The 24,146-nt window shown below is 41.2% G+C and overlaps 1 protein-coding gene across 2 annotated transcripts in view; it reads right to left on the bottom strand.

The window, feature by feature from the left end:
• LOC122550453 (nectin-3-like) overlaps window positions 1-23,943 on the bottom strand; it is a 125,604-nt gene extending 101,661 nt beyond the window's left edge. Inside the window, exon 1 of one of the 2 annotated variants that reach the window (XM_043691194.1) lies at window positions 23,700-23,943. In XM_043691194.1, coding sequence (XP_043547129.1) covers window positions 23,700-23,763 — 64 coding nt within the window. In that variant the 5' untranslated portion in view covers window positions 23,764-23,943. The remainder of the gene's footprint in view (window positions 1-23,699) is intronic. The other variant, XM_043691195.1, reaches the window with a different exon arrangement.
• Window positions 23,944-24,146: the final 203 nt, after the last annotated feature.

Below are 24,146 nucleotides of genomic sequence, written 5' to 3'. Positions count from 1 at the left end.
AAAAGAACAAAGGGGTGAAGCAGCTTTGTTAGCACGAAATGGAATAACTATGATAGTTTCTTGCTATCTTAGATTGGATGATGTAAAATCCATATGAGTGTACAGAAAAATTAAGAGAAAGACGACACCTGTAAGAGCAACTTCTTTGGCCACTGACAGTAGCTCTTGGTAAGACACCATAAATCAGGAGATAATGTGGCATATATTAAAGGCAGTACATTAATCATGGGGGACTTTAATATTAAAGTAGATTGGGATAGTCAGATTATGTACAAACGGTAGGGGAAACCTGTAACCTTCTCTCCAAAAAGGTGGGGTCAGTTAACTTCAGGAATGGGACAAATGGATCTTCATTACACAAAGATTTTAATGGTTATGGAATTAAGACAGCTAAATGATGTAAAGGATCAGATCTACAGTGGTCTAATTAAACAGTAGAACATACTCAAGAAGCTGAATAGCCTACTCCCGTTCCTTTGTTCACTGAAATCTAAATTAGATCATACACAATGGTATAAAAACAATTACACATTTGTAATGTTTCTAAGTATTAAGACAAGCCAGTGATCACTTGACAATATATTAAACATGACATTCAGTCACACTGGAGCAGCTTACCAAAGATTAGGGGTCTCTTAACTTCACTGAGCAAACTTACAGCCCATTCCTTTTTCAGTTTTGCTCAGGAGCTCAAATACAAAAGAAAAGAACAAGTCACACCCAGCTGCTGAATTTATTTTCCCCAAACTGAAGTAAGGGGACCCACACATTCTCAATCTTTTGCATTTTTCTATTTTGCTTCCTTGTACATTTCAGAAAATAAATTAATCTTTTTAAATTTTAATGGCAATATCTTAAAATGCTAATTTAAAGTTTTAGCCAAATCAAGATTGAGCAATCAGATTCCATCATTCTCTGAGCCAAACTAGTTCTCATGTTGCAGTTCTCATCTCCTAAACAAACAACTGGTCAAATGACACAGCCATCAGCAGAACACTGCAAAACAGCAAACAAGAAGAAATTGAGCAGAACAGCAAAAGGTATAATGCCTGTCATAAATAGAGCCAGGGAAAAAAATGTGTTGCTTCAAACATGCAGGGAAAGAATGAACCACAAAAGTGATACCTATTGTTACTGGCCAGAAAAAAAGTTTTCCACTGGGTAAACCAAAGTCATTCAAGGTTCCAGACTTGGAGGGAATGCTCAAAAAGTGTTTCAATATCAAGAACAGCAAAAAATTGAATTATGAAATCTGACAGTGACTGAACTGTAAATGTCTAGTCTCGCAAGAACATTTTTTGTTTCAATTCTAATAATATCACTTGCCTCAAAGACAAATAGGGGAGAACCGAGAAGTCACGAAGTCTGAGAAGTCGCGAATGGAGCTGAACATTGTGTAATCATCGAACATCCCCAGTTCTGACCTTCTGACAGAGGCAAGATCATTGATGAAGCCACTGAAGACGGCTAGGGCTATGACACTACCCTCAGGAACTCCTGCAGAAGTGTCATGGAGCTGAGATGACTGACCTCCAACAAACAACTTTCTTATCAGCGAAACATGGCTCCAACCAGCAGAGTTTGCCTCCTGATTCGCATTGATTCAATTTTGCTAGGGCTGCTTGATGCCACACTCGGTTGAATGTGGCCTTGATGCAAGGGCTATTACTCTCACCTTACCAATTGGAGTGAGCGTGGTGACAACAGCTATGCCATTTAAAGACTAGGCTAACACAGCTGATCCAGTGTTGGATATAGTCATTGGCAACTGCTTTGCTCAATAGGTCAGCAGCGTATGGAAGATGCTGAACATGGTTACAGTTTTCCTTCAACATATATGACAAGCGGAATATTTGACTGACCAGATCTGGCTCATTATCAGTTTTCTTTTGGTAACATTCAAGGACTAGACTAAGTCTCTTGTACACACGAGTCAAACTGATCAAGAGTGGCTTGTAAATCTGACTTTGCAATCTTTCACAACTCCACCACCCCACCAACATTCCTTCTAAGCTGTTTGGCCTTTGGAGGTTGCATACATGCCAGTTGGTGTACCCATGTATCAGCTTCCATTTCCAAAAGCTGCTGCTATACACATACCTTGGAGGTCTACCCAGCAGAAAAAAAATCAGAGGGAACGCTGCTCCCAAGTCCGTTAATCTGTTCTACATTGCACCTTATGACAAACTGTATGTTAAGAATTCAGGATGAGTTTTCCCTTAATAACTTTTGTATTTTCTAATTAATTTCTTCAGAGATGCTATTCTATTGCACATCTTTGGAATAGGTGGGACTTCAAGCCATGCTTCCAAGCTCTGTGACAAGGATTCCATTGTAGCATAAGAGACCATTTAATAACTTTTATATTTTACTTGGGTGTACAATAAAACTAACTGCTTAACTGTGGTACTTAATGTTTGCCTTATTATTTCCATTAGATTTTCACATGGCCAATTACATTGTAATTTGAGAAGTCACATGTTTTTAAAAATTAGGAAACATTTTATAACTAACCTCTGGAATGAAAAGGAATTTATTTACACCACTGGACTTGGATGTAACATCAAAAGTTGTAAAATTTAATCTAAATATATAATCAAATTGAAGGAGAGGGGAGAGCTCGGTTACTTTCCATTGCAATAATATTTGTGGCATTAAAATGCTTTTGATTGACTTGCTTATTGATAACTGAATTCAGAAAGTTCAATTTACCTTCAATTCTATGTAAATTTTAATTAAAACTTAGGGAAAACTTAGAACGTGCAACAAAACTTTCCCTTTAAAGCAAGAAAAAAGAAAATGTGTTCGAACTAATTCATATGTAGAAGTAGGAGGCCATTTTAAAAGAAACAATGAATACTATTTGCTACCTACCCTCCTAAAAATACCATGTTTTATTTAATTATGATATTAGAGAATTAGCTCTATGATTATAGGATATTGAATGACAGAAACAGAGCCTCTCCATATCTGAATACTACATTGCAAAGGTACATAACTCATTCTAAAGTTTCAGTGTTTTCATATTGCAGTTTAATGTTTCATGGACAGACTATTGACTATCATGATGTTTGAGATTATTTGTTGGTTTTAAGAACTTGACTAAACATTAATTCTGAACTAATCAAATTACAATTCCTTGAATGAGATCTGTGTTAATTTGAGGATCAGCCACTTACGTAAAACTGGTTTGTCAAATAATGATTGCAAAGGAGTAATGGCTGTTATGTTTATAATCAAGGTAATCGTGCTTTGATGCCTAGGGAACAGTTCTAAACATACAAATACATACGCTTTACATAGAGATTAAGCTTTAGGAAATCTACTGTATTGTGATAAAAGATTGACAAGCATCATAAATAGTCAAGTATGTGATGCTGGAAAAGCACAGTTCAGGTAGTATCCGAGGAGCAGAAGAATCAACGTTTTGGGAATAAGACTTTCATCAGACCTTTTCTAGCACCACACACTCAACTCTGATCTCCAACATCTGCAGTCCTCACTTTCTCATACAAATGCTGAAGATCTGGAATAAAAATTAGAGTAAGTCAGATGGTCTAGCTAAAAAAAAAACAAAGAACTTGCATGAATCCAATATGACTCTTCTGTAAGTATGACAAAGACTGGAAACATGCTTTCGAAAAAGGGAGAGGAGCAGAACATGGAAGAAATAGGAAATGCGTCCCAGAGCAATTGGCAAAGGAAATGCTATTGGTAATGGAAAGGGCATATAGATTAAAGAGTTGATGAGCAGTGGGTGTGCTTAATAACAGAAAATAGGTTAACTCTGCTGAGAGCAAATCCATGCAAGCAAGACACTGGGTGGTAATCAAAATGGATGACAGGATTCACGGTCTGTAAGTATTGAAATAAATTCTGAACCATGAAGGTGTCAAAAATTCATAGGTGGAAACTGGGGTGTTATTTCTCTATCCTGTATTCGGAACTTCATAAAAAAACTGCAGCAAGACTAGGTTAGAAAAGTTAGCACAAGAACAAGATGGTTAATTAAAATGGCAAGGAACTGGAAAGTTATGGTCAATCTTGCAGACAGGGGTATTCTGCAAAGTGATCACCCAATCCACATTTGATCTTTTGATCCCACAAATGTAGAGGAGACTACATTGTGAGCAGCGAATACAGTAGATTAGACTGAAAGTACTAACTGGCTACTTCATCTTGAAGAGGTTGCCTTACACAGAGTAGAGGCAAGAGATTATATAAACTGTTATACATTCTGAAATTGCATTGGAAGGTGCCATTGTGGTGGTGGTGGTGGGAAGAGGAGGTGTTGGGAGTTGAGAATAACAGGGAGGGGTGGACCAGGGTGCCACAGAGAAAATCGCCGACAGGGGAGAGATATAGGAAGTCGCATATGCTCATTTGTTTACAATACCCGTTTTGGCAGTAAAGGCCGCAGATGATCCTTTGAATGCATAAAGTTGCGAGATGGAAAGTGAACACCAAAGGTTTTAATGAATATTTTACAAGGGAGGAAATGACACTTACACTGTTCAAGTCTGTCTATACAAAGCAAGACCTGGAGACCATCCAGGCTTAGGCTGACAAATGTTACTTACCACCTGTAGACTCAAGTGCCAGGTAAGAATCACCTTCCACAAGAACCAACATAATTATCACCCTCTTGTGTTCAACAGAATTGCTACTAAAACCATCACTGCCAGTGTCTTGGGGGTTTCTAGAAAGTGAATCTTACAAATACTTTGGCTACAAGAGCAAGTCAAAGGTAAGGAATTCTGCAGAAAATAATATTCTTCCTAAGCTACGCAGCCACTTAGAAGGTCTGTGCACTCCAATTAGTGCATGGATGTATCAACTTCCATTTCCTCAAGCTGATGCACACAGAAAGCTGCATAACAGCAAGATTAGAAGGAATGTAGTTAGTAATTCACCTACTGTCTCCTAAATATCTAAAATGCACAATGCTAGAATATGATAGAGTACTTCCCACTTACCTAGATAAGTGCAGCTCCAACAATTCTTGAAGATTAACACCAAGGTAAAGCATCCTGCTTGCTTAGTATCTCAAGCACCACTAAGCTACTGTAGCAGCAGTGTATGCCATTTACGAGACAACTCACACAAACTCCTTCTACAGAACCTTCTAAAACACTGGGATTCTTACAGATGTGTATACCCTCTAAGACTGACCTTGTCAGTAATTCGTAAACAGGGCGAAGGTATTTGCTCATCATGACAATTTCATGCTAAGTAGGATGCAAAGCTACCCTACAGGGTAACAGGTACCTCAATTAGATCACTGCATGCCATGTCATGCAAACGCATGAAATCGGCCTAATAACACCACTTTTGGTCTTGAAAAGTGCCCATTCTTCTTTAGGTAAGATTGTAACGGCGGGGTGCCTCAAAACTCTGAGCAAGTGTTACAACATTCTGTTGTAACAGGATACCTTCAAGCTGAAAAATCCCTCAAATGTAGAATATGAATTTCAATGTCAGTAATGCCAGGAATGAAGGCTGTGAATCTCAAAGATTGGTGGATCAGGTCAAACAACAATAGCTCTTTGGCACTTTGCAGAAGAGTATTGATCTTAGTCAACCAACTAGTCTATGCTTGCTACAATCAGAAGTTTTCAACATTAGAAATGATTCTGTGATTGAACAGCACTTGCTAAACAAACTTAATTGTGCTACAAATTATACGAACAACCAATTTAAAATTGTCAAACATGTAGTGTGGCTCATTTACATGTGCAAACAGTCTCATTATCCATTCAAAGTCCAACACTTAGAAAATCAAAAAACTTTACACATTATGTCTTTCAACTAAAACTTGATGGATAGCCATTCCATAGTACATTCACCTTAGCAATGTGTTGATGATAATCAACTGGTCTGGTTTGAATTTAAAAAAAAGCTTGCCCTTTAACTGTTTTATGATGCATGCTCCATGGTAAATGACCAACAAACCTACACTTTTGTTTCATACAGTGTAAAATTCCCTGGAGATTTGGTTTTTTTTGCAATTCTGTCCTGGTTAAGTATGCAAGACAAAATGATTCAACAGACTTTTTAATCCAGCAATATATTTATAAATGTTCCAGCATTTAATCTCTGGTGTAAATTGGTTAACAACAGTATAACCAGCCCACCATTCATATTCTCATCAGTACCAGACCCGGCTACCCACCTCCACCACCAGAATTCAACTGTCCACTATCATTCCCTCATCTACAATTGACTCACTAACCCAACCAAAAGATTTCAGGTTTTTAAAGAAACAAACTAAATTCAGTATCTGATCCCATAAAAAGGTTATGTCCTCAGCACTCCTCCTCTTCACTGTAGGTGGCCATATCAAGCCTTCATTGTTTCAGCCAAGATTGAAAGCCCTGGTTGAGATAAGTAAAAAGGTAAGTGTGTGATTGTTTTCAGGATCATCAGCAATACCACTGACTGAAAAATCTGGCAGACAACTTAGAATCAGTTGTAGTTTCCTTCAATAAATCAGTGGTAAAATCATAGCCACTCTTTGTGCAAACACCATCCTTTGTATTTTTTTTCCAGCCACTGACTCAAATTGAGCCAGACTGCTCAATCTTGGCATCCCAAGTGACCCTAAGCTGAGCTCTTTTATGCTGGATGCCCAGGGTCAAACTGACCTGCATAACTGTAAGCAATCAGTCATTCTACAACAGGTACATAACAGGATCCTATTGAGAAGGATAGATCATGTTCTGCTCCAAATGTCTGACTATTTGCAAGCTATGCCTACACAAGGAAATTAATGACTGAAATAACAATCAAATAGGATTGTGACAAGTGTAATACACATATTTATTAACCATGCTACAGCATGAATGTTTGAGTATAAAAACTGGCAGCAAACCTTTTATTCTGAAAGAAACTGAGAACAAATAGATCAGGAATGTTTGTTGCAGAAATAGCTTTCAAGTAAATAATTAAAATGATTTACATAAATTGAAAATTGAAAATTAGATTAGATTTAGATTAGATTTCTTACAGTGTGGAAACAGGCCCTTCGGCCCAACAAGTCTACACCGCCCGCCGAAGCGCAACCCACCCATACCCCTACATTTACCCCTTATCTAACACTACGGGCAATTTAGCATGGCCAATTCACCTGACCTGCACATCTTTGGACAGTGGGAGGAAACCAGAGCACCCGGAGGAAACCCACGCAGACACGGGGAGAACGTGCAAACTTCACACAGTCAGTCGCCTGAGTCGGGAATTGAACCCGGGTCTCTGGCGCTGTGAGGCAGCAGTGCTAACCACTGTGCCACCGTGCCGTCTCAGAACAGAGAAATCCATATTTTGTACCTTTAAAATAGAGAAGCTGAACGGCATATCCTCAGAAGCTCCTGGATACAGTATCATTGAATATATTTACACGGATTATTGGTCTCATCAGGAATCAAGGATATGGAATCAGATGGAATCTACTTGGAGTTGAATCCCCAGATCAGTCATGAAAACGGTGAAGCAGACTCAACAGCGTAGTGATTGCAATGAAGTCAGCAAGCTGGACCTCATAGAATATGAGCTCCCTAATTGGGCCTGCTATTCTTGCTCACACAAAAGTTTGAATATCAGGGATATCGATATGCTGAATGCCTGACTCAGTAAGAGGTAGTGATATTGTCAAAAAGTTATGCATTCGTAAATAAAGGCAGATTGGTAATGGATGCAGGTCTCTGCAGACTCATTTCTGCAGACGAGAGTAAAGTACAATCTTGAAGGAACCCTCTTGCAACAGACATTTTGAAGTTGGGGGTATGCATTTTCTTACATCATGCCTCTGTCTAGGAAGCTTGACGAGTTCAACCCTGCTGTTGAGACTGGGCCCGGAAATGTGGAAAGGTGATGTTATCTTTTCCAATCAAATGATACTATAACAGATGAAAATCAACAAGCAATTCTCCTGACAACCTGTGCAGCTGCAGTTTTTTTCTGTCGTTAGTAGCTTAACATTTCCTGAGGCATCCTCAGATGTTAAAACCTTTCAAGAATTGATTGATCTCGTTAAGGAATATTATGACCCCAACCCTCCTTCAACTCAGACATTTTTGCTCAGGTACCAGAGTAATCCGGATCGCAATTTTTGACTAGTTTAAGACAGAAGCCTTTGAATTTCACTTAACCCTTAATTAGATGTAAGATTATTGAATATGCAAAAACGCCTACTGGCTGAAGCTCAACTGAAATTCAAACCAGGCACTACAATTGATTTTATTATTGGAATTTTTTTTAAACTTCAAAAATATACTTTATTCATAAAATAATTTGATGGTCTGTACAGTTCCATGCCATACATACGTAAATATTTGCATACATAGATCAGAATTTATCATTTGTATATACAGGTCTGTACGTTTATCAATCATATGTTCATATATTTAGCTGAGGCATCAGCAGAGCCCAAAAGACTGCATGGACCCCCTGTCCTTCTTAGGCAGGCAGATGTTACATGGTGGTCTTTCCCCACCTCGCCTTGGCGGCAGCTGCCCCAAGCTTCAGCGCATCCCTCAACACGCAGTCCTGGACCTTGGAATGTGCCAGTTTGCAACAGTCGGGGTCAACTCCTTCAGCTGGAAGATCAACAGGTTTCGGACCACCCAAAGAGCGTCCGTCACCAAGTTGATGATCCTCCAGGTACAGTTAATGTTCCTCTCGGTGTGCATCCCGGGGAACAGACCGTAGAGCACAGAGTCTCGCATCATGGAGCTGCTCGGGACGAACCTCGACAAACACCACTGCATTCCTCTCCAGACTTCTGCATAGGCAGATTCAAGAAGAGGTGTGTGACAGTCTCGCCCCTCCCCCCCAGCCACTTCGAGGGCAGCATACGGTGTGGGAGAGAGTCCGGGCATGCATTAAGGATCTCACAGGCAGACACCTTCTCACCACCAGCCAAGCCATGTCTTGGTGCTTGTTGGAAAGTTCTGGCGATGAGGCATTCTGCTAAACGACTTTGACAGTCTGCTCAGGGAACCGCTCGATAGGATCCGCACTCTCCTTTTCCTCGAGGGGTCTCAAGGACACTACGTGCTAACCACTTCCTGATGGACTTGTGGTCAAAGGTGTTTTTCTTCATAAACTTCTCCACGAAAGATAGGTGATACGGAACAGTTCAACTGCTCGGAGCATTCCGCGGCAAAAAGGCCAGGCCCATCCTTCGCAACACCGGGGACAGGTAGAACCTCAGTACATAGTGACACTTGGTGTTTGCGTACTGGGGATCCACCCACAGCTTGATGCAGCCACACACCAGGGTGAAGGTGGCATTGGGTGTATTTTTTTCCCATTGCCCAGATCTTTATACATAGAGTCTCTTCAGACCCGGTCCATCTTTGATCTCCATATAAATTAGAAGATGGCCCAGGTGACTGCAGCGGCACAGGTTCTGAGAATAGGCCAGATCCGTGCCACATATAACAGCAATGAGGAAAACGCGGAAAGTGGAGCATCTGAGTTGCAAGGTATTCGAATGGAAGTGGACACCTTCACCATTCCACCAGAACTTGGGGGAACACCACTAGAGTGCAGACAACTGCATATCCTCACTCAGGAAATATGACAGGATTAACTCTAGGTCAGCCCACAGCAAAAACATCAAAATAAAGCCAACTCTCAGTCAAACAGTTACAAATTTCCACAGATCCTACCTGGTAAGATACTAATTGTTTTCGATACGCAAATTCAGTACAACAGAGTCTTACTAGACCTAAATGGAGTAAGATTACTTGTAGGCCAGTATCCAGGAGGACGTCCAGGAAAGTTCATATCCTGGAAACTCTCCAGCGGTGGGTTTAAAACAACTAAATTGTTTATCAACGTCCAAATCTGGTTAAACGTCAATCCGGTTAAATGAAAGTCGATACTAACCTGGCCATATCATTGATTGCAGAACCAGTTCTTAATGAAACTCTGTGTGCATTCCAGCCATTAGATTTGTGCAAGACTTCAGCTAGGCTGCGAACCGATACTGGGAACCTTTGCAGATTAAAGGATATAACTTCTGTTCCAGTCCCTTATGAGAAGTTTATCAACAATTGTGCTAGAAGGCTCAGGCCCAAGATTGATGGACGAAATCTGTTGCGAAAGATTCTCCTAAATTGGCTCAACATTTTTCAATTAAAAGAAATTTGCATGAGTGAAGTCCAAATTAATTACCCGGACATTTCCCGGGAAGATCTGGGGACCAACGAAGGAACTAAGGCCTTGCATGTTGACCAGGAAGCAATTCTGCAAGGTCCATCCCGTACCATTTGTCTTACAGGCAAAAGCAGAAACAGAACTCTGAAGACTCAGAAGTGAAGGAATCATCAACCCAGTCCAATTCACAGAACGGTGCACCACCGGTTGTACCAATTTTGAAGCTGATTGGTCAGTTCACCTTTCAGAACGTTAACCATTTGTTTAAAAATCACTACACAGTTTGATAAATACAAATCATCAAGCCAAGGAACTGGGTGCGTAAAGATGACAGGAGATTTATCCATCATGAAGCTTGACATTAACCACATTTACTCGCAATTGTGTTTAGACCAGGATTTCCAGAATGATGTGACAATTAATATAAGAGACTGCATCAACATAAGAGACTGCCATTCAGCACATCGTCAGCATATTCTATTTTTGAGCGAACGATGGAGAACATTTTGCAAGGAGCAGGAAACATCGACTTTCCTGCTCCTCGGATGCTGCCTGACCTGCTGTGCATTTCCAGCATCACTCTAATCTAACTCTGGTTTCCAGCATCTGCAGTCCTCACTTCTGCCTAACATTTTGTAAGGTCCACCTCAGGTCACCAGGGAAAACTAATAAGGAACACCGAGAACTTAAATATAGTCCTAAGGTTTTTTTCTCCCCCCCCCTCCCAAGGCAGATGAATGCCTAGGAAATGAAAAGCATGTGCCCCAGGCTCCCTCCAACCAAGTGACCTACTTGGGCTACAGGGTCAACAAGACCAAGTGACATCCATTGGAAGATAAAGTGAGGGCAATCAAAGGTGCCCCACCTTCCATGTCTGTCCAAGAGCTGAGGTCATTTCTGGGTCTAATAAATTACAAAAAGTTCATACACAACCTGGCATCATTGCAACAACTCCTAAAAATGTCAGCCTTGGAAATGGACTCATAAGGCCCTAGCTTTCGATAAAGAAATAACTATAATCCTCTAACATGCTAACACTATGATCCCACGAAAGATCAAGTATTGATATGCAATGCCTCCTCACATGGCAGAGTAATATTAGCTCTTAGATGGCTCACTGGAGACAAACACCCAATAGCTAATGCAGAACGTAAATACACCCAAATAGCAAAAGGAGGACTGGCAGTCAAATTTGGAGTCAAAGTTTTTCACTATTACCTTTTTGGGCAAAAATGTGTGATAATAATCAATTACAAGAATAAGGCAGTGCCCCACTCAAGAGCGCAGCTCATGGTGGAGGACTGCATATTGTGATGGGAGGGAATGATTGCCCCGAGCAAAGGTCGCAAACATTGGCTGAACTCCACCAGGGCAATCCAGGGGTTTCCAAGATGAAGATGGCAGAAAGGAGTTATACCTGGTTGCCAGGAAGGGTGGGAATGGACTCAGTTGCATGTGAACTATGCAGGTCCTTTCATGGGTTCAAAGCTTTTAGACATTGCAGGTGCCCACTCAAAGTGGTTGGATGTGCAGAGAACTCATTTTTCAAACACTGGAGTGACAATAGAAAAGTTGCGCATATCTTTTGCAACACAGAGTGCTGAAAGTGTTGGTCATAGATAATAACTATCATTTAACAGCAGGCACCTAAAACCTTTTTTCAGTAAAAAGTAATTAAAGATGAGAGGGGAAAGATTTAAAAGAGGACACGAGGGGCATTTTCTTTTAATAAAAGAAACACAAGAGTAGTTGTGTGTTTGGAATGAACTTCCAGAAGAAGTAGTGGATGAGGACACAGTTACACTGTTTAAAAGACAAGTATATTTGGACAAGTATATGAATAAGAAAGGTTTGAAGGGATATGGGCCAAACGTAGGCAGATGGGACTAATTTAGTTTGGGATTATGGTTGGCATGGACTGGTAGAATCAAAGGACCTGTTTCAATGCTGTATGACACTATTTCTTAAAGTTGAATGCAATTTAAGATGTTAGGGCAGCTCTATATCATCCATCATCCAATGGCCTAGCAGAAAGAGCAGTCCAAACTTTGAAGGTCTATAGTCTCACTAGATAAAACACTGTCACAGTTCTTGGTGGATTATAGGACCACCCCCCACATACAACTACAAAGACAGCTCTGGCAGAGTTGCTAATAGGGAGAAGAGTCAGCATCAGGCTAAGTCTAATGCTCCCTTGACTGGGAGTGCTGAAACAGAATCAGGAATGTTAAGCCCAATAGTCTGCCAAGCAGGAGACACAGACAGACAATCTGATACAGAAGACAACATTTGGTCCAAGAATCATGGAAATGGCCCCACATGGTTAACAGGCATGATCAACACACAATCAGAACCAGTGACTTTATAAAGTCAGGAAGGTATGGCTGTCCCGAATAATCACATGGATCATTTGAAAGTTGCAAATTTGCAGAGTTTGCAATAGCAAGTCTTGCAATACCCCTCAGAGTCTTCAGAAATACTTCAGGGACCTCTCCATCAAATATTGCTGAGTCTTCTGAATCATAGATGGACATGCTGGAAGTAGCTGTTTCAACGCTTCTGCCTCCAGAGAAAGGGAGTGAAAGTCTACTGAGATCTTCCATGTGCAAGAGGCCCGCTCTAGTTTATTACACGCCTCCCATGTTAGATTCCAAGTTGGCAAAACCTGGCCCAGTGTCAAAACACCCAAGGTGGTTCTCAAATGAATTAGACTGCTGTGTCCATGGACTCAGAGGAGGAAGGATGGAGTGATCCTAACAAGGTCAGTCAACTGGCCCTCATCGAAGCTCAGTTCCCTGATTTGGACCAGGTTAAGAGCCTCTTCGGGAAGGCCGGCTGATAAAAAGGATTACTGTCAGGAATACTGATATGCTGAATACCTGACTCATTGCCTCTCAATGTTATTGTAATCCTATGCATTCATAAATAAAGGCTGACTGGTGATGGGAAATTGACCTCTGAAGAGTTAAAGATGTCATCTGATCTTTTGGTCCTATTTCTTATATATGTAGAGAAATGATTTCCAGTGAAATCCAAACCACGACTACTTTGCTCCGTATAAATGGCTTTTCTTTTGCAGATACAAATCAAGTATCTTCTGTATGCAGCACAATAAAGGTTTGTGCTTACTCAAGTGTCCTCGTAAATGGTAGAAGGGCTAACAAATGACTGACTTAACAATGATTCCATAGTTTGTCCTGCAAAGACCTGAAAACTTCCACCTCCATAACATTATTCACCTTTTCCCTTGCCTCATCCCATCAGTTGTTGAAATGCTCACCATTGCTTTCAATTCCTAATCCAACCATTCCAATATTCTCCTGGCCAGCTACTACCCTCATTCATCTGTACACATGTATAAAAAAAACTACTGCTGAGATCTTATGCTGTTTGTAGGGTGCACTTCAAGCATCAGTCCTGTCTTTGCCACATACATTAGCTCTTAGTTTCCCAATACCATAAGTTTATACATTTCATAGTCCTGTTTATTTATATCCCTTTATGCCCTTTTCCCTCAATGAAGCAGTATGGTGGCACAATGGCTAGCACTGCTGCCCCACAGCACCAGGGATCTAGTTCAATTCCAGGTTTGGGTGACTACGTGGAGTTTGCACATTCCACCCTGGCCCATGTAGATTTCCACTGGGTGTTCCAGTTTCTACCTGTAGTCCAAAAATGTGCGAGATTGGTTATTGACTGTGCTAAAAAGTGTCCCTAGGGTCCAAGCATGTGCAAGCTAGGTGGATTAGCTATAGTTAATATGGGATTGGATTCGGTGGGGGGTCCAGGTGGGATGCTCTTCAGAGAGTCAGTACAGAATCAACAGGCCAAATAGTCTCTATCTGCACAATAAGAATTCTATGATTCTCGTCGGAAATTTCTTAATGGAGAATTATTTGGGATGCCAATTACACTTTCTATTGACATTTGACATGGGAAATGAAGTGTCAGGATCAAACTAACACACACTCCTGGTCAAAACAAAAAACTTTCATAAGAGGAATAATCTGCTTATGCAATTTGCAAACATGGGGCTTTTCTCAATGATTTTCTCAAGTTTTAAACCTAGCTTGACGTAAGTTACAGTTATGCAAATCTAATGAGTTTAATCACTTTAAATTGTCTTGCGGATATGTATTACTTTAACTTTTCGTCCATAACTTAGTGTTTTGCTGTTGAACTGTAAGTGCATTAGTTCAGTGTCTATCCTCAGAACTGTAACAATGGATTAAAATGACAATTTTAGCACTTTAAGAGATTACACAAAATAATTGATAAATGACAGTAAATTTCTAAAGACACTTAAACAAGATATTAGGAGTTCCTGGACGCAGTCGGAGAGGTCACAAGGTCTCCAGGGAGCAGCAGAGCCTGTCAGGATATGAGAGCATAGGGTTTAAATTTCTTTTAGTTCCAGTTTTTCTTCTGTTCCTGGATGTAGTCGGAGTGGTCACATACTTGGGCAGTTGCTTTACCCGAAACACTACTCGGATAGTATCTCCCACCCATCTTCTTCCTTTACCCAAAAGGAAAAATGTGCGTCGGTTGGTAAGGTAGTAAGTGGTTTCTTTGGTGTTTCATTTGTTTTTTTCCCTGTAGTCTATTTGGAAATTTTGAATAGCAGGAATGGAGGTTAGGGCAGTTAAATGTTCCTCCTGCAGTATGTGGAAGGTAAGGGTCACCTCTAGTGAATCTGCTGACTTCATTTGTGGGAAGTGCACCCACCTCCAAGTCCTCGAGAACCGTGTTAGGGAGCTGGAGCTGGATGGACTTTGCATCATTCAGGAGGCAGAGGGGGTTACTGAGAGGAGTTACAGGGAGATAGTTACTCCGCAGCCACGTGAAGGAGGTAGATGAAGAAGGTAGTCAGGGGTAGGAAAGGGAACAGCAAGCAGTGCAGGGATCTCCTGTGATGGTTCCCCTCAACAAGTGTACTGTTTTGGATAGTTGGGAGAGGGGGTGGGGAAACAACTTACCAGGGTAAACAATGGGGCACAGGTCTCTGGTGCAGAGTCAGTCCCTGCTACTCAGAGGGGAAGGGGGAAAAGGAGCAAAGCTTTAGTCATTGGGGACTCCATAGTCAGGGGGACAGATAGGAGGTTTTTGTGGGAACAAGAAAGACTCACGATTGGTCTAATGTCTCACATATGCCAGAGTTCATGATGACTCTGATCATGTTTTCGGGATCCTTGAGGTGAAGGGGGAGCAGGAGAAAGTGAGGACTGCAGATGCTGGAGATCAGAGCTTAAAAATGTGTTGCTGGAAAAGTGCAGCAGGTCAGGCAGCATCAAAGGAACAGGAGAATCGACGTTTCGGGCATAAGCCCTTCTTCAGGAAAGGGGGAGCAACCCCAAGTCGTGGTCCACATACGTACCAATGACATAGGTAGGAAGAAAGATGGGGAATCGAAGGCAGAAATTCAGGGAGCTAGGGTGGAAGCTTAAAGCTAGAACAAAGAGTTAACAGTGCCACGTGCTAGTGAAACAAGGGAGAGGGAGAGAGCGGAGCTGAACATATGGCTGCAGGGATGGTGCAGGAGGGAGAGTTTTGGATTCTTGGATAGCTAGTGCTCTTTCTGGGGAAGGTAGGACCTTGACAAACAGGATGGTCTTCACCTGAACTAGAGGGGTACCGATATTCTGGGGGGTGGGGGAGGGGGTTTAAACTAATGCAGCAGGGTAATGGGAACCTGAATTGCAGTTCCAATGTACAGGAGGTTCAGGTAGTGAGGTCAGGAATAAGTTTATAAGGTCGCGAGAGGGCACCGATAATCAGGATGTTGGTTGTGTGTACTTCAATGCCAGGAGCATCTGGAATAAGGTGGGTGAACTTGCAGCATGGGTTGGTACCTGGGATTCCAAAGTTGTGGCTATTTGAGAGAATTTGGGGGGGGGTGGACAGGAATGGTTGTTGTAGAATCCGGGATTTAATGTTGCACAGGAACAGAGAAAAGTCTTTTCCCTGGGGTCAGGGAATCCAGAACTAGAGGGCATAGGTTTAGGGTGAGAGGGGAAAAACATAAAAGAGACCTAAGGGGCAACTTTTTCACACAGAGGGTGGTATTTGTATGGAATGAGCTGCCAGAGGAAGTGGAGCAGGCTGGTACAATTGCAACATTTAAAAGGCATTTGGATGGGTATATGAATAGGAAGGGTTTGGAGGGATATGGGCCGGGTGCTGGCAGGTGGGACTAGATTGGGTTGGGATATCTGGTCGGCATGGACGGGTTGGACCGAAGGGTCTGTTTCCATGCGCTACATCTCTATGACTTAAGATGGCAAAAGAGGCGGGAGTGTGGCATTGTTAATCAAGGGTAGTATTACAGCAGCAGAGAATGTTTGAGGACTTATCCACTGAGGTAGTTTGGGCTGAGGTTAAAAAACAGGAATGGAGAGGTCACCTTGTTGGGAGTTTTCTATAGGACTCTGAATTGTTCCAGGGATGTAGGGAAAAGGATAGCAAAGATGATTCTCGATAGGAGCGAGAGTAATAAGGTAGTTGTTATGGGGGAGTTTAACTTCCCCAATATTGACTGGAAATACTATACTTCAAATAGTTTAGATGGGTCAGTTTTTGTTCAATGTGTTTTCTGTAGAAAAGGGGTGATACCATATTGGATTTGTTACTGGGCAATGAACCCAGCCAGGTGTTAGATTTGGAGTTAAGTGAGCACTCTGGCAATAGTGATCATAATTCGGTTATGTTTACAGTAACAATGGGCAGGGATAGGTATATATATTGCAGGGAAAGAGGTATAACTGGGGCAAAGGCAAATTATGATGCGATTAAGAAAGACTTAAGGTGCGTAGGATGGGGAAGGAAACTGCAGGGGATGGACACTCTTGAAATGTGGAGTTTATTCAAGGAACAGCTACTGCAGCAAAGAATTTGAAGCTCTTGTCATGAGGAAGGAGGTGGCGTATGTGAGGATGAGGCATGAAGGCTCAGATAGGGGACTTGAGTGTTATAAGTTAGCAAGAAAAGATCTAAAGAGGGCTAAGAAGCCAGGAGAGAACATGAGAAGTTGTTGGTGGATAAGATCAAGGGAAACCTTATGGCCTTCTATATGTATATCAAGAATAAAAGAATTGGTGAGATCGCGGTTGACAAACAGAAGGTTTTAGCAATTTTGGAAGATCTGAAAATAGTTAAGACCCCAGGACTAGATGGGATTTATCCTCGGATTCTCTGGGAATCGGGGGGGGGGGTGGATTGCAGAGCCTTTTGGCTTCAATCTTTATGTCATCACTGACAGGAGTAGTGCCAGAAGACTGGAGAATAGCAAATGTTGTTCCCTTGTTTAAGAAGGGGAGTCAGGACAGCCCTGGTAATTATAGGCCAGTGAGCTTTACTTCGGTTGTGGGTAAGGTATTGGAAAAGGTTATAGGAGAATGGTTTTATAATCATCTGGAAAGGAATAATTTGATTATGAATAATCAACACAGTTTTGTGAAGGGTAGGTCGTGCCTCACTAACCTGAATTCTTCCAGAAGGTGACAAAACAGGTGCATGAAAGTAAGGCGTTTGATAAGGTTCTATGCGATAGGCTATTGCACAAAATAAGGAGTTTCAGGATTGAAGGTGACTTAGCAGTTTGGATCAGAAGTCGGCTAGCTGAAAGACGACAGGTGGTGGTTGATGGGAAATGTTCATCCTGGAGCTCAGTTACCAGTAGTGTGCTGCGAAGATCTGTTTTGGGGCCACTACTGTTTGCCATTTTTATAAACGATCTGGAGGTGGGCATAGAAGGACAGGTTAGTAAATTTGCAGATGGCACTAATGAAGGCAAAGTTGTAGATAGCACCAAAGGATGTTGTGGGTTATAGAGGGACATAGATAAGATGCAGAACTGGGCTGAGAAGTGGCAAATGGAGATTAATGCAGAAAAGTGTGAGGTAGTTCACTTTGGAAGTAGTAACAGGAATGCAGAGTATTGGATTAATGGTAAAATTCTTGGCAGACTAAGAGAGATCTCAGTGTCCAGCTGCATAAATCCCTGAAAGCTGCCAGCCCGGTTGACAGAGTTGTTAAGGAGGCATATAGTGTGTTGGCGTTTATTGGTAGGGGGATTGAGTTTCGGAGCCATGAGGTCATGCTTCAGCTGTACAAGACACTGGTAAAGCTGCACCTGGAGTATTGTGCACAGTTCTGGTCACCGCATTATAGGAAGGATGTGGAAGCTTTGGAAAGAGTTCAGAGGAAATTTACTAGGATGTTGCATGGTACGGAAGGAAGGTCTTTACTAGGATGTTGCATGGTACGGAAGGAAGGTCTTAAGAGGAAGGGCTGAGGGAACTGAGGCTGTTTTCGTTGGAGAGAAGAAGGTGGAAAGGATGGACAGTGAGAGTGTTTTTCCTCAGATGGTGAAGGCTAACACCAGGGGACATAGCTTTAAATTGAGGGGCGATAGATTTAGGACAGACGTCAGGAGTAGTTTCTTCTCTCAGTAGGGGCATGGAACAGCAATAGATTCGCCGATGTTAAGGGCACTGGACATACTTATGGATTATAATGGAACAGTGTAGGTTAGATGGGCAGGTCGGCGCAATCGAGTGCTGAAGAGCTTGTACTGCACTGTGAAGTTCTATGTATGAAAATAAAGCTCAAATGTGTTGTAAATGCTGAACAGAAGATTATAGCATTGCAAGCTTGCAAATCACTTTTTAAAAGATACATGACAAATATGCATTGTCATAACTTAGAAGGTAATAGAAAAGAAACAAATACCAGAGCTGATAGCAAACATCACGTGATGCCATAAATCTTCTAATCCTTTATCAAAATTCAGTGTATTAAGACATGGAAATTAAAGCTTTTTAACTAAATGTATTCAAACAATAAGTTATTTTCCACAAAAATGTGACATGTTTGGAAGAAGAGGAAGGGATAGGTCAAGTAGTGACAGATTTTTGAATATCTGAGTATTTTTAAAATTTGTATTACTGAAAGAGATTAAGTAAGTACCACAAGCTTTATTCATTTCATTGAAAGTGTTCAAGGTCTTTTTTGTTCTGGAAATATTGCATTATTAGGTTAAGACAGATATAGCCATACTTTACTTTATTATCTGTGCAACCTAAGTAAAAATATGCCATTTATTTCTGTTCGTAAATTTATCAATAATGCAGAAATAGAAGAGATTCTTACAATTTAGATGAAAATAAAGCTTGTTAATAAATGTTTTGATAACCTTAAAACTGCAACACATCAAGATAAAAAAAGAAAAAATCATTTTTCAATAGAAAAAATAATGGGTCATAGTGCAGGACATCAAGCTGAAAACAGAATGCGGAAATAATTAAGCAATTCTGGATCTTAAAAATACCTTTCAAAGTTCCTGGCATGAGAGGAATTAGAGTGGGGGCGGGGGGAAGAAAACAGGCACACATCAAGACATAATGATTGCAACTCTTTCAATCTCCCAGTAATTGTTGAATGCAACAATAAAATAACAAAAACTTGTATTTACATACTTTAGAATGTTAAGAAACATGTTTCACCACCAAAAAAGAACTTGTAAAGAGTAGTCATTGCTGCAATGTAGGAAAACGTCTCAGACAATGTCTACACAAGTTCAGATACAGCAGTAAGATAAATGACCAGACATTCAGTCTACTTCTGATAGCAGGGAATGAATCATAATCACTTATCAAAAGAACTCCTTCCCCTGTTGGGATCTTTCATATCATTTCAGACCAGATGGGCATTCGTGATTCATCTAAAACATGGAACCTTCAAAAGTACAACACTCCTTCAGTATTGGAATGAAGTACAGTATCCACCTAGGTACTGTGCTTCAGTCTCTTAGAAGGAAGCATGAATCCACAAAGTTCTGACCCAAGAATTAAGTCTGCTTTCACTGAGGTAGTGAAACTAAAAATATAGCTTCTTTGCTTACAGATGCAAATGATTTTTATTTGGAGATAATTAAATTTCTTAACCTGGCTAATGAAAAGTATGACTTTTGCTTTTTCATGTACCTTACTGGTTCTACTGATATTCCTTCTTGAGTTTTTCAGTGTAAAGAAAATAGGACTCATTATTGAGATTCAAGTTCATTTTTTAAATTCCATAAGGAATTTATAAACCATGATCTGTTTGAATGGCCAAAATGCCTGGAAAGGCAGAGCAGCTTACTCCTGTTATCATATGTAATGAGAATGACAAATTAGTTAAGAAATTCTAAATTACTCCCAATCTTGAGATTCCGTTAGCAAATGATTTTTGTGTAATATTTCATTGAAACAAAGCAGCAGCTCTCTATTTGAATGCTTGTGTCACAACTCAGCAACCATTTAATCCTTAAATGGGAGAAGCGTCTGACACAAAGAAAAATCTACTCAAGGAAACATTAATTATTTTCTTTCAATACAAACACCATTAAACAAAAGTAAATACTCACCAAATCTAACAGATCCCAAAATCCCAAATTCTGATATCTCCAGTATAGTGAAGCTTCCAGGCAAACTAACTATTAAAAACACGGTCAACAGAGCCACTGCATTACAAGTTACAGAATGTGCATAGTTCAAATATTTTCAAAACTTCTTTTCCTGTCAAATTACATTTGTGCAGGTTTGCGTGCAATCAATCCACACAGCTGTGCTTGCAGAACAACTGTACCAACAAAGTCTGTCAGCAGGAATCAACCCAAAAAACACTAACAGGTGTAAAAGGGAAAACAATAACAAATCTGTGTCCTGCGAGCACAAACTAGGACAATACTTTTTAAAGCAAAGTTTGAAATTGTACCATTGAACAGACAGGTCTTTATTACATAGTGTTGCCTAAGCCTAGTGCACTTTAGTTACTGAAAGATTTCTGCTTGCCAGTAAAGTTAGCACAAAATCTGTTAAGTTGTGAAGCTTTCAAGAATATTTGGTGGAGGGAATGAAATGCAAACAATTCTCAACAACTAATGAAAATACTGCATTATCAAATGTTGATTGTAGCTTTATCCCTGTTTATATCTATACATTCGACTGCACAGTACCTGATACACTATCTAATTATTTGCTGGAATTATTACCTTTGAAGAAGAAATGAATCAAATGCATAATTTTTCATGTCTGTTCAAAAGTTTTATGAATAAAGAGTAGTACTGTATTTCCAATTGATATATAATTAACTAGCTAAATCCAACAAGCAGAATTTAATATTCTTGTCATTACTGATAAGTGGAAAACATTGGCTTTAAATATTCCATAAGTATGGCATTCCAGGAGATCAGTTCACCACATTCCAGTTTACAAGGCTCTTCTGATACAAACATGCAAAGATTCTCATAGGCATTAAGCCGACAAGAGCAATTCTGAGCATAAGACAATGTTCCCAAAAATAGGAAAGAAAGGATGGCATGTTTCTTTTTCTATCACTAAATGCTTGGACACAGGTGTTTAACTATGGTTTATACATACCAGCACACTGAACTGCGCACTGCCCCTTTCTAGAACATTTTTCTTCAATTTTCCATATGGAAAATAACAAAGCAAATTCATCGTATGGAGGAAGAGGATTGCAGAACAGTGTATCAGATAAATGAAATGCAAATGCAATTTAATGATACCAACAGAGGTGGAGTTCTTTTAAATTTTCAATTCTATTGCTGCCTTCCCTTCAGGTTTTTAGTTAACCCCTCTCCATGCTCCTTGATAGACACTTGTTTCTGTTCCATATCATATCTTTTGTGATGTTAGCTCAGTTGAATGGATGGGTGGTTTGCAATGCACAGTGACACCAACAGGCTGAAGTTACCCCTAATGCCCCACCTTCTCAACCTTGCTCCTCACTTGAGCCATGGTGATGCTCAGATTAAACTCACCACCAGTCAGCTCTCTTTAATGGAGACAGCAGCCCTGCAGTCCTCTGGGACTATGGCAGCTATAGCCGCTAATGTGAGTTGAATTGCAGAACAGCTGTGAATATGAAGGTGGTCCCATGGTCTTGATTCTAGTGTGCTATAATCCATTGTAAATCTACTAGGTATGTGAAAAACTTGGCTAAATTTGTTTTAAATGTGCAAAAAGGCATCAGCGATTCCTTTCCACTCACCTTTTCATACATAAAGTGTGCCAAATATTTGGCTAAATTGCTTAAAGCAGTGCAAATTTTTTAAAAACTCACAGCACACCTAAACACAGATTCAATGGCATATGAATACTTGCATGACCCAATCATGTGGCAAACTTTAATTGCAAACATAAAAACGTTTAACTGTGACAAATTTCCCTTTAAACAAATTGATTGGTGCCTAGCATTTGATGCAATAAGTATAGTTTCTCTAGCACTAATGTGCTTTCATTGAAAATTAGAAGGTCAAACAAAGTGGCTTGGTATCAAAAAGAATTGCAATTATGTTTTGAGCATTACAGTACACCAATTGTCTGAATTCACTGACTGGGTACGAGGTGTTATCTAGAACCTGGCAGGAAGTTTCCACCGTATGCTTGAACTTTGTACAAATCTGTTCATTGCATTCCATTCCATTGTGCATATGTTGCCCACCCTACGAACACCTTGCAAAACTCAAGGCACGTACTGTACTTCAACTGCGATTGCCTTAGTTCTGACTTCAAGCTATTTGAAAAAAAACATTTCAGGTGTCGCATTTTAGAAGGTGCACTCCCACGAAAGTCAAGGCTCTGCCAAATGTAAACATGCTCTCGAAATGCATCGTCGAGCAGAGACACTCGCCTGCCCCAGATGAAATAGAAACCACAGTTTTCCAAATGCAACTAACCCAGTGACATCCCAGCAATGCACGTCCCTTTTATTTTAAACACAGTAAACGCCGGAGAGTTTAATCTGCAGTCAGTCTGGCGGGGGGAGGGCGACCCACTGCCCCTTGTTGTTGTTGTTGTTGTTGTAGGTGAACAGCAAGATGTGGTCAGGGGCAGGTTTACCTGAACCCCCATTCCCCCACCACCACCACCACCACCACACACACACACACAAACCATAAACCCCTCAACTCACAAAACCGCAACGGCCAACCCGAAACAACAGAGAGAGAGAAATAAACAGGTCAAAGCCCGTGTGTGAGACTGAAAGCAAACCCGATACCGAGAGAGAGAGAGAGAAAAGGGTGTTGGAAGTTGGAAACTCTCAGATTCTCACACACACACACACAAAAGTTATCAGATTTTTTTTTGGTTAACCAAAATAAATGCTCGGAGTTGGCAGAAACCCCCGACGCGAATCTCAATTCATTGAGAGCGGAGACCGAACTCAGGAGAGGCAGGGACAGGAAAAGTTTGGCTGTCCGTTTCGGTGTTAATGTTGAGGAAGGGGGTGGAAACAAGAGTAGGAGCAAGGCCCCTGTCACCTCCCTCTCAGAGACCGGACAATATTATATATAAATATGTAAAATAAACTTTTCTTCCCGGCGGAGCCGATTTCAGCGAAATAAAAAGTCAACGAAACACCCCAGTCGGCCGGCGTGTATTAAAAAAAAATCACATAACGGACCGATATCGAATAAACACTTAATTAGATACCAAACGGCGTGGAGTTTTGGGGGGGGGGGGGGGGGTCCTTACCGGGTAACAGGAGCAGCGTCGCGAGCAGTAACGGTGCTGCGGCTGGAGGCTGTCTCCCCGCCATTTTAGAGCCCAGTCAGTGAGTGAGTGAGTGAGTGAATGTGAGGAGGGATACAGGGAGAAAGGGGGTGGAGGTTCAGCCGGAGACAGGCGCACGGAGACAGGGAGGGAGGGAGACAGAGAGAGAGAGAGGGAGGGAGCGCGCGCGCGCTTGCCCGGGCGGCGCCAGGGACACGCGGCCACAGCCACAGCCAGAGCCAGAGCGAGCGCGAGCTCCGGCTCCCGGGCTGCAGTGCCGCGCGCCGCCGCCGCAGGCTGGCAGTTAGGGAGGGAGGGGGCACGCCGCTGGTAGCCAATATACACATCTCTCCCACTGCCCCCCATCAAACATATACACCCTCAACCCCATCAAACAAATACACACACCCCCATCAAACAAATACACAC

The sequence above is a fragment of the Chiloscyllium plagiosum genome, chromosome 6 (assembly GCF_004010195.1).
Source record: "Chiloscyllium plagiosum isolate BGI_BamShark_2017 chromosome 6, ASM401019v2, whole genome shotgun sequence".
NCBI lineage: Eukaryota > Metazoa > Chordata > Chondrichthyes > Orectolobiformes > Hemiscylliidae > Chiloscyllium > Chiloscyllium plagiosum.
This window is presented reverse-complemented; position numbering and strand designations above follow the sequence as displayed.